The 12,081-nt window shown below is 43.8% G+C and overlaps 1 protein-coding gene across 1 annotated transcript in view; it reads left to right on the top strand.

Annotated features, from left to right (window-relative positions):
* The window catches only part of daam2 (dishevelled associated activator of morphogenesis 2), a 136,585-nt gene that overhangs the window by 32,963 nt on the left and 91,541 nt on the right, over window positions 1-12,081 (top strand). Inside the window, exon 2 of the mRNA XM_086146706.1 lies at window positions 6,399-6,689. Coding sequence (XP_086002832.1) covers window positions 6,522-6,689 — 168 coding nt within the window. The 5' untranslated portion in view covers window positions 6,399-6,521. The remainder of the gene's footprint in view (window positions 1-6,398; window positions 6,690-12,081) is intronic.

Below are 12,081 nucleotides of genomic sequence, written 5' to 3'. Positions count from 1 at the left end.
AGTCTGCACCAATCATCACTCTCTCATTTCTGGGAATATTCTGCATCACTTCATCTAACTCAATCCAGAACTTCTCCTTCTCTTCAGATTCACATCCCACCTGTGGGTTATAGCCACTAACAACATTGAGCATCACACCTTCAATTTCCAATTTCAGACTCATAAGTCTATCTGACATTCTTTTCACCTCTAGGACGTTCCTTACGAAATCCTCCTTCAAGATAACTCCTACTCCATTTCTCTTTTTGTCAGTACCATAATAGTACAACGTATAGCCTGCTCCTAAGCTTCTAGCCTTACTTCCTTTCCACCTGGTCTCCTGGACACACAGTATATAAACCTTCCTACTCTGCATCATGTCCACGAACTCTACCTTTTCCTGTCATAGTCCCAATATTCAAAGTCCCTACTCTCAGTCCCAGACTCTTTCCTTTCCTCCTCTCTCTCTGTTTCCGAACACGCACTCCTCCTCTTCTTCTTGTTCTATTTCTTCGACCCACAGTAGCCCAATTAGAAATACACAATTAAATACACCAGGAGCCTGTGTCTCCACAAGTTTTGCTCCCCCCTCCACCACTGACCTACTTCCCAGCAGAAGGGTGAGGAGTTAAGGTGGTGGAATGAATGAGAAGTGGCAGCAATATGTTCTTTATCTTCTTGTATCTGCCTTTCTTACCTCTTTCTCCTTCTCCTCAGAACCTCCATACCAGTTCTCTCTTTTGCCCCACTATTCTCTCTGCTCTTCTGCTATCTGTTAGAGCTGCAAGCCTTGGGTGGATGTCTGACTTTCAGCATGTGTGAACATGTGATGCAGAGTTTGTCCCACATGATGCTCTGCGGTTATTTCAATTGCATGTATGAAGAGAATTCATGAAGGCCTTTCTGTGCTTTTACCTATTTCAGCTAACTGAGCTGATGTTATCCGCATCAAAACTGAAGCAAAGAGCACTTTTTTTTTTTGAGATGTCTTTGTCATGACAAAGAGGCAGACACATACCCCTGACGAGAGTAGGCAAAAGGAAAAAAAACAGGGAGGTAGAGATTATACTTTTGTGATTAACCATGAAAAGTAGGAAAGCTTGTGTGTGTATTCAGTTGTTTGTCACAAGTCACAGATCTGTAATATGGCTTACAGTATGTGGAGGACCAAAGAGGGAAACAAATGAAAGCAATGACAAAAAACATTGGCGAGGTGAAGCAAATATGTGTTGAAGTAATTTGAAATTGTTTAATGATTAAGTGAACAGTTGTAAATTATTTTGACTCATTCAGCAAACCAAAACAAGTCATTTTTTTGATTTTACACAAACTATGAGTTTTCAATTCCCTCTGGCACCAAAATTAAGTTAATCTAATAGAAAATATGTTTAAAGGTATAGGACAGGCAGTGGCTAGATGACTGTAGGTTGAAACACAAATTGGGATATATGGATGTGGTATTTATGATTTTATTTGAATTTTCAACCAAGTTAGTTGCAAATTATTCTGAGAGGTGGCCTTTGAGTTACACGCTGTTGTTAAGAGACCTTGAGTGTTATTTTAAATGATTTACAGCTGTCTTTTGTCAGTGAAGCATGAGAGTGAATATTGTTTGTTCATATGCCACTTGTCCATTTAGGTCAGTATGCTATTCTTCACAATATTTCCTATCAAAGAACTGAATGGAAAATACTTATTTCCAGATAACTAAAATCATTACTGGATGCACCCGTGGTGCAAAATCTACTGTATACTTCCATTTACATTTAAGCTATCATTGCAGTGATGGAATTTGTGAAATGGTTGGTTGTGAGAGAAACAACATTTGACTTTGCATTCCGTACAAGGAAGAACTTACTTTCAAATAATATGTTCCCTATTGCCAGCTGCTCATCGCTCATGTCTTTGGATTTGACAGGCATGGCAGAATAAAGCTAATGAACCAAAGTGAAAGCATCACAGGGAAATGGAAACGTTTTTTTCCTTTATCGAAGACCTGTTAAGGATTCCACACATTGTTAAACATTTAGCATCATGCAAGTCTAAAGACTTGCAATGAAAATTACATATACTGAGGAAATTTGTCAGTGAGTTGTTGCAGAGTATGGCTGTCAAGATCTTGTGCAGGGGTGTCAAACATACAGCCCAAGGGCCGGTCCGCCATGGGGTCCAGTCCAGCCCATGGAATAAATGTACAATATGAAAAAATTCATACAAATCATGAACTACTTTTTTAAATAAAAGTCCATTTCCTAAATTGTCTGCTAGGGGTGCACTTTTTCAGTCCATGTAAGCAACATGGCACAACACTGTGTGACTCAGAACTTAACGCAGATGGCAGTAATATGGCTTCTGGGTCTATAAATGGCATTTGTCTTATTGTTAGATATTTACCTGCTTTTCCGTTGGCCCCAACACCCTCATGAAAAAGATGTCATAGAGTGTAGAGTTTTCCAAGGAAAATGGACCACTTCTTATTTGTTTTTTGACATTAATAAGAAAGGTATATGATTGTTGTGTATGCAGCAAGTTATGGTGCTCAAGGAATATAATATTCGGCACCACTAGAGACTTGCCATAGTGAAAAATACAACAAAATGCACAGAGAACTGAGAAGGCAGAAGATACATGACTTTTAGGTGGTTTGAGGAAACAGCAATCTATTTTCACCCAGAGCCGACAGGTCAGTAATGCTGCCATAAAAGCCAGCTACCTAATTGCTTGCAAAATAGCATTAGCATCAAAGCTGTACTCTGGCGGAGAGTTTGTAAAAAGTTAAATGCTAAAGTCTGCAGAAATTGTGTGTCCTGACTAACGACAAGCCAGCGAGGAATGCGTGGCAGACAGAATTTCAGCGCTATCAACAGATTTGGACAACCAATTGAAACGCAAAGTGCAGTCATTTGTAGCTTTTTCTGTTGCAATTGATGAGAGCACTAATATTACGGATGTTGCTCAAATAGCCATATTCATTCATGGAGTTGATGAGACTTTGACTGTCACAGAGGAGTTTTGTTGAGTTGGTGTTGGTGAAAGTCGGCTTTTGTAAATACCGTATATTTCAGTGTTAGTCAACAGATTCACTACCTTTTCTATTGCATACCATCCATGTAGCGTTTTATGTATATTTTTTACATTTTATTGAAAAACATGGCTAGTGACGAGTTTCCTTTCTTAATTGTCTGTTAATAGCTGCTACACAAGATTGAAAGGTGTGCAGAGTTCATTTAGGTTTTCAGAATTGCTGTCTAGGTGTGGTAATTTTTTTTCTTATGAGTTTTTTTTTTTTTTCCAGGATGATATCTTTAAGTTCCACATACCTGTTACGGCACTAAATATTTTGTGCAATTGTACAAACACTGTGATCAGTGGTAATACATTCATCATTCATCATTTATTTATTACAGGCCACGCAACAGCGTTGGTGGAATAGGTTTTTCGGTACAGCACATAATGCTCACATCTCTCCTGTGTCAGTTCCATCGTCAACAATACATACAGAAAATCATGATTAGCAGACACGATACATCAAGACATTGATTGATTCAGAGTCCATATAGCTATTGGGAAAACGCTGTTTTTGAATCTGACAGATTTGGTTGTGAGAGACCTGTAGCGCCTCCCGGAGGGCATGAGTGTGAACAGGTGATGTGCAGGGTGTGTGTGGTCTGAAGTTGTGTGATGCGTCTTTGATATAGAGTGTCTATGGAAGGGAGAGTGTGAGCCATGATTTTAGATGATTTATTGATGATGCGTTGAAGTTTTGAGCGTGAGATCCAAGTCACCATACCAGACTATTATTGATGAGGTCAGGATACTTTCAATTATGGCTGTGTAGAACTGAAGGAGGACATTGTGTCTCACATTGAATTTTTTTAGTTGTCTGAGGAAAAACAGTCTTTTGTTGGCTTTTTTGTAAACTTCCTCTGAGTGCTGTTTGAATTTTAGTGTATTATTGATGTGTGTCCCAAGAAATTTGAATGACTCTGTGGATTAGAGTTGATAGAGATGGGTGTTTTGGGTGTGGGCGAGCGGGAGAAATCAATTATCAGTTCTTTTGTTTTTGATGCGTTTAGCTGCAGGTTGTTGTTCTGGCACCAGGTGACTGCCTGGGTGACCTGCTCTCAATAGTGTTTCTCATTATTGTCAGTGATGAGTCCAATTATTGTGGTGTCATCTGCATATTTGAGGATGGATATTGAACTGTGTGAGGATGTGAGTGTGTTTGTGTACAAAGAAAACAGACAGGGTGATAGGACACACCCCTAGGGGGCGCCGGTTCTGAGGGTCAGAGATCGGGATGAGCGGCCATTCATCCTGATTCTTTGTGTCCTTCCTGTGAGGAAGCTCCTGATCCAGTGACATAAAGAGGTACCAATGTCCATGTCCATGAGTTTGTTAAAGAGATTGTCAGGGTCAATGGTGTTAAAAGCAGAACTGAAGTGAATGAATAGCACCCGGGCGTAGGTGCGGGGGGTTTCAAGATGGTGGAGAATCCTGTGGAGAGCCAAATTGACTGCATCCTCCACAGACCTGTTGGCCCGGTATGCGAACTGGAGGTTGTCCATGAGGGGTGTGGTGAGTTCTTTCAGGTGTGAGAGGATAATCTGTTCAAATGATTTCATGATGACAGAAGTGAGGGTAATTGGTCTTTAGTCATTCAGGGATGTTATTTTATTGGTTTTAGGAACCAGGATGATGATAGAGTCTTTGAAACATCTGGGAACTGTGCACTGACTGAGGGAGCAGTTGAAGATGTTAGTGAATATTGGGGCTATCTGGTGTGCACAATGTTTCAGGGCCACTGAACTGTCACCATCAGGGCCAGCAGCTTTCCCCTTTTTGGTCCTCAGGAGGCCCACTCTGACCTCCTCTTCCTGGATGCTAAAAGGAGGTGTTGGAGGGGGCAGCAGAGGGGAGTAGATTGGAGTGGGTAGCTGTTCAAACCTCCCATAAAAGGTGTTAAGCTGATCTGGGAGGTCTTCGTCAATAGCAGTGGTGGGAGCAGTACTGCTTTTATAGTTGGTCATCATTTTCATTTTTTTCCAGATGCCCCTGGTGTCATTTGTGGCAATCTGCATCTCTAATTTACATGCATGTTTTGTTTTGGCTTTCCTTATTGCAGCCCTAAGTTCGTATTTGGCTGCCCTGTATTGCCCCATGTCTCCCTCAGTAAAGGCACAGCATTTTTTCCTGCGTAATGCCTGAATGTCCTTTGTAAACCACGGCTTGTTATTGCCATGCACAATGCACACAAATAAATGTTCAACGGAGGCATAATGTTGTTGACATTGCACTTACCTTTCTTAATGAATCTGGGGTTGTTCATGATGTATTTTTTAAAGGAACAATTCATTACGTATGAAGATTTTTATCATTTATCTGTTGTCCTTCACACTAAAACAAGGAAAAATTTGGGCTGGGTGTTACCTGTAGGTAATTACGCTATGATTTTACTGGCTTTTTGTTGAAACTGAAATTTGAAATTACTCTTAGGTTTTAAAATGATGGATGCAAAACTCTCTTGCCTTTCGTTAATGCTTTAGGTTGTGCACAATATAATTAGTTAGTTTAAATTTGGAATTAATTTATCATCCTCAGTTGATATGTGTGTGATTGTATGCCTGATAGCACATAATTAGCACATAATTAGCACATAATTACTATAAAGGGTATATTATTTATACAGTGAATTATTTATACATGAATCCCTTTGTAGAATTGAGAATGTAATGGAAAGAAAATCTAATTAAAGACAATGAAATGATGAGCCATATTCAACAGGCCATACCGTCATGAGCAGAGGCAACACCTGCGACACGTGGCTAACAATGTAAAACTTCATTGGGTATTAAAAATAACAACAGTGTCTGCTAAGAAAGAAAAAGGCCATTAACATGAGAAAAAGCCATTAACATGCTATTCCTTGGCAGGGTATTCCCTTTCACACCAAGCTGGTTTTCTTCTTTTCATTAAAATACGTTATCAAGTTTCATAGGTACTATGTTTTGACAGACTAGCCTTAATTAGAGACTAGTCTTACTCAGCACTTGTATTGTGGAATCAAACTCGTTGATTTAATGAATAACACAGCTCTCTTAAAACGGCAAAATTTTGCCAACAAGAACAAATTCCCATGGTGTCCATTCAATTCTCCACCTCTTGCGCATGCACACAAACAATACGCACAGCTCCAACAGTACTGAAAGATAACTGCTTGGCCAGCCACAGGTATGAACGAATGAGATCAGGCAAAACGTTCAGGTAATCAATATTTGCAAAAATATCATGCAGTACAACAGGAAACATGTTTGTGTTAATATATTTTAAGTGTATTTGTTTCCAAAATCATAGTGGGTAAACCAAACTTTGTCGATGTCAATCTCTGCTTAACATGTTCCTACTTCTTTCTCCCCCAGATCATGACCTCTACGTAGCATTGTCAGCTGCCATCCACTCCACTCAACTTCCCAGCTCCGCAGTCCCTTTCTATACATTCCTGGTTGAACACTGCCACTCCTCACTGTGTCAGTGCATCTAATATGCCTCCCAGGAAGAGGACACAGTCGGGTTTGGGCTTCTTGTGCTGCTTTGGCAGCAGCGATCCTCCGGAAATCAACCTGAAGGACAGTGGACCCCTACAACTGCTAGAGTTCAGTGCCCCAATGCCACCAGCTGAGGAGCTCCATGCACGTTTCTCAGAGCTTGTAGTGAGTAGACATAAGAGGATATGAATTCTTGACCAATATGATTTATTGCTTGTTGAAAGGAAACGCATGACTCAATTGTCACCAAAGTTGTATTTTATGAAGAATCAGATGAAACTTAATTTGTCCCCAAAGGGGAGTAGCAGCATAAAAGTTGTGAACATCAAGCATAAAATTTTCAAAAATTAAAAAGAAAATTGTGTGTGTGCCACGGGTCGGACTCGAGCAGGGAACTACACCATGGCTAGAGTATGTTCGGATGTTTTATTTTTAACCATGGGATGCCGGGATCTTCGCAGGGTCGGGGTCCGATGTTGCACCAGCCGGCTGGGTCTGGTCGTAACGGGTTTCTCGCAGGGTCGGGGTCCGGTGGTCCCGGTCTAGACTCGGGGTCCGGTGGTCCACCACGGGGTCTCACAAGGTCAGTGTCCAATGTTACACCGGCCAGCTGGGTCCGGTCGTAACAGGGGTCGTTGGGCAAAGGGGAAGTCCAGGCACCACGGCTAGGTCCGGTCGTGACAGGGGTCGTGGGGATCCACAAAGGGGAAGTCCAGGCACCACGGCTAGATCCGGTCGTGACAGGGTCATTGGGCAAAGGGGAAGTCCAGGCACCACGGCTAGGTCCGGTCGTGACAGGGGTCGTTGGGCAAAGGGGAAATCCAGGGACCACGGCTAGGTCCGGTCGTGACGAGCCACAAAGGGGAAGTTCAGGCACCACGGCTTGGTCCGGACGTGACAGTGGCCGTGGGGCTCCACAAGGTCAGGGTTGTTGGGCAACCACAATCCCCCAGCACCAGGCAGAGCGTGCCGTTGCCCTTTATAGGGATCTTGATTAGCGGCAGCTGGTCGCTGCTGCAGCTGGCGCCAATTCTTAATTTGACCCAGCCGTGTCTCCTCTTGGTTGCCGAGAGGAGATTGTGACAGTGCGTGCGTGCGTGCGTGCGTGCGTGCGTGCGTGCATGTGTGTGTAGATATGTGATTTTCTAGATTTTTTTTCTTATTCTGTCTCTCATACTTGAAATGTACCCATGATGAAAATTACAGGCCTCTATCATCTTTTTAAGTGGGAGAACTTGCACAATTGGTGGCTGACTAAATACTCTTGCCCCACTGTACCTATTGGAGTACAACTGCTTTTGAAGAGCCATTGGAAAAAGAATACTGTTGTTTTCTATAAGATACAAACAGGCTTCAGCTTCACAAGCAGTGGACTTGGGGCTGGTAATAGCACATCAAGACTGACACAAATTTATTACAGAATAGTTAAATCTGTCATGAAATGGGAATGATTTTTATCAAAGTAGATGCAAATCTACATTGGGCAAATACTCCAACTACCAATTTTTTCTCTTACATACCATTGATTATTATGTCTGAATATAATTAGGCATGTGAACTGAAAGTCATGAAAGTTGAATGAGGCTGCATCCTAATCCTGGATTCTGCTTGACCTTTAAGGTAGTTGAAGTAGTAGAATTGCACTGTTGGTTTCAGGCCTAATACACGCTGCATTGGAATATTTAGAGCAAAGATGTTTTTTGTTTTTTTTTCATCTCTTGATTTCTTCCGGTCTTGTCTGCCTTTGCTAAGATCTCTTTCGGGTTGTTCAGTCCGCTTGACACAAACCCCGGTGCGAATTCTAATATAATCCAAAATGATCGGGCTAGTGTTAATGCTCAAACAGACTCAAAGAAAGAAACTCTGACTTGAGAATATGATGTCTCGGTTTGCTTCAATTGAGCTGTGGTGTGGTATTTGTGTCAGAAGAGCAGTAAAATGCAGTGCATCAAGGTCATCAGGAAGATAATATTCAAAATATTCAGGGAAAGAATAACAGCGGTGGGTTTTAATCCGAAAGTTGAACGATGTCAAGGTAAATAATCTTACCTGTTGTAATTTAACTGAATGAAAACCTAAATTAGTAATCTAGGCTACTTTTTGGGTTTTAATCCGAAAGTTGAACGATAAGGTAAATAATCTTACCTGTTGTAATTTAACTAAATGAAAACCTAAATCAGTAATCTAGGCTACTTTTTGATTAAAGGGCGATTGTTAGTAACACCTGGACATTAAGTCTCAGTACTTACCTATGCAGTAGTCTTACCTTTGTGTCTGTGAAGGCTGTCAATCATCTAAGTCATGGTCCAATGATCAAATCTTGTCATGGTAACTGGTAACCGGTAACAAGTTTTTCTTATTGAAGACATTTCATCTTCCATCTGTGAGATTTCTTCTGTTCTTCTTTCTTTAATTCTTTGGTAAAGTCAAAGAAAATGGATCATAATAACCCAGATCTTTTTTAATCTTTTTTCTACTTCCGGTGCTGTCTCGGGCAGCTGCCTGCCAGAGTTTCTCCTCACCTTAGTGTCTCTTTTTCCTAAATTCTCTACTTCTATTTTTCTATTTACTTCTTCTTGCTTTAGTAACAATTTAGTTAATTGAATTTACCAAAACAAGAGATGTTGCTCCATTCGCTATTTCTTGTTTTCGCGGTGCTTGGAGCACTTTTTTCGAGCCACATCCCGGTCCTGTTGGAGTAGCGCAATGGCTCCATTGTTTACACCTGGGATCAGCTGATGGAGCTGAGATGCAGCGGCGGGATGGGGGAGAGGCACGAAATCCCTAAGGAGCTACAGAGGAAATACCAGGGCTGCCGAGCGGGGGAGGAGACGGAAGATGAGGAAGAGGAGATACAGACCGTATCTCCCCTCCATTGTGATGCGAAGCGTGAGATCGCTGGGCAACAAGTTGGAGGAGTTAACAGCACTCACACGGAGCGACGGTGTGTTTCGTGAAGCCTCGGTGTTGTACTTCACAGAGACTTGGCTAAACAGCAACATACCGGACTCTGTGGTGAGTTTACCCGGCTTTCAGTTGGTGCGAGGGGACCGAAGTTGCGCCGGCAGCGGCAAGAAGAAAGGAGGAGGTGTCGCTGTGTTTGTAAACAACAAGTGGTGCAACCCCAGACACATCATGGTGAAGGAGCGTGTGTGTAGACATCGAACTGTTTGCAGTGAGTCTCCGGCCGTACTATCTGCCCAGAGAGTTTTCCCACGCCATCATCATAACGGTTTATATCCCACCGTCTGCCGTTGCAGCGCGGGCTAATGACGTCATCAGCTCAACGGTCGCAAGACTCCAGACTCAGCACCCCAGTGCCTTCATAGCCATCTCTGGAGATTTCAACCACGCCAGCCTGTCATCTTCTCTGCCCACTTTCAAACAGTTTGTGGACTGCAAGGCTAGAGACAACAAAACCCTGGACCTGCTGTATGCAAATGCCAGGGACGCATACACCTGCACAGCTCTCCTTGCTCTGGGCAGGGCAGACCACAACCTGGTCCACTTAAAGCCTCGCTATGTTCCTGAAGTCCAGCGGCAACCTGTGATCACCAGAACTGTCCAAAGGTGGTCTCAGGAGGCAGAACTGACTCTTCAGGGATGCTTTGAGACAACTGACTGGAATGTGCTCTGCGAAGATCAGGGAGAGGACATTGAAAAACTTTCTGCCTGCATTACGGACTATGTGTACTTCTGCACGGACAACATTATCCCCACCAAGACAGTGCGTTGTTTCACAAATACCAAACCCTGGGTGACTAAGGACATTAAGGCCACGCTGAACAGGAAGAATTCAGGAGCGGAGATAGAGGAGCTGTAGAAGGTGCAGACTGAGCTGAGGGAGAAGATCGCAGAGGGCAAGGACAGTTATAGGAGAAAGCTGGAGAGCAAACTCCAGCAGAACAACATGAGGGAGGTGTGGAGTGGGTTGAAAACCATCACTGGCCATGGGAATCAAGGAAGCCAGACGATGATTGGAGACCTGCATGATGCCAACGAACTCAACCGGTTTTTCAACAGATTTGATGAAGAAGCCTCTGCCCACCCTCCCTCCAGCTCCGCTCAGGACTTTCCTCCCCCTGTGCCCTCACCCCTCACCTCTAAGACTTTTCCCCCTCCCCCACGCACCTCCTCTGCTTCCCTGTACGATGTCTCGTCAACACCTCAGCCCTCCTGTCCCCCACTGGGACTCCCCACCACCTCCTTCACCGCTGAGGTGAGAAGAGAGTTCAGTTGCCTTCATCCCAGGAAAGCCCATGGCCCTGACGGACTTAGCCCCAGAGTGATGAAAGGATGTGCCTCTCAGCTGTGTGGGATCTTTACATACCTCTTTAACCTGAGCCTGATCCAGATGGCTGTCCCTGACTGGTGGAAAACCTCATGTCTGGTCCCAGTGCCCAAGAAAAGCATCCCAGCACACATGGCGACTGCAGACCAGTGGCCCTGACATCAAACGTCATGAAGTCGCTGGAGAGGCTCATCCTAAGGCACCTTCGCACAGTCGTCGGACCTTTGCTGGACCCCCTGCAGTTCGCATACCAGCCCCGGATAGGAGTGGAAGACGCCATTATCTTCCTGCTGCACAGGGTCTACACCCACCTGGAGGAGGCAGGAAGCACTGTGAGAGTCATGTTCTTTCACTTCTCCAGTGCTTTTAACACCATTCGACCTGCCCTGTAGAACAGGAAGCTTCTGGACATGCAGGTGGATGCCCCACTCGCGGCCTGGATCAACAACTACCTCACAGGTTGGCCGCAGTGCATGAGGTTGGGAAACATCACATCGGACACCATTGTGAGCAGCATGGGGGCGCCACAGGGGATGGTCCTGTCTCCCTTCCTGTTTACGCTCTATACCTCGGACTTCAGGTTCTCCTCGCAGTCCTGCCACCTGCAGAAATTCTCAGATGACTCTACAGGGGGCTGCATCAACAGAGGTCAGGAGGAGGAGTACAGGAGCATAAGTGCACATTGTGGACAACTATAAGTGCCTGGGTGTTCACTTGGACAATAAACTGGACTGGACCGTAAACACCAACTGCATCTTCAAGAAGGGTGAGAACTGCCTCTTCTTCCTTGGGAGGCTCAGATCTTTCAACATCTGCAAGACCATGCTGCAGATGTTGTACCACTTGGTGGTGTCCAGCGTCATCTTCTACACTGTTGTGTGCTGGGGCAGCAAGCTCAAGACAGCTGACACCAACAGACTCAACAAGCTCATCAGTGTCAGTGTTGTGCAGTTGTCAGAGAGGAGGATGCTGAGGAAGCTCCTCAGCACCATGGACAACGTCCATCACCCCCTGCATGCCACACTGACATCCTGTCAGAGCTCTATCAGTCGTAGATTGATACCACCAAGGAGCTCCACTGAACGCCACAGGAGGTCTTTCCTACCTGAGGCTATCAGCTATATGTACAATATTTTTTCATACTCTTGTGCACTCCTTATCTTTCACTTGTTAATTAAGACACTTTGTAGTTTTCACTTGTTACTTAAGGCACTTTATAGTTTATGTGTATTTCTTATTCTCCTTCTCTTATTTTTTACTGTTTAT

The sequence above is a fragment of the Fistularia commersonii genome, chromosome 1, assembly GCF_037954325.1.
Source record: "Fistularia commersonii isolate RoL2024-O1a breed Wild chromosome 1, RoL_Fcom_v1.0, whole genome shotgun sequence".
Classification (NCBI taxonomy): Eukaryota; Metazoa; Chordata; class Actinopteri; order Syngnathiformes; family Fistulariidae; genus Fistularia; species Fistularia commersonii.
Note: the sequence above shows the minus strand (reverse complement) of the source record. Positions and strands in the feature narration are given on the sequence as shown.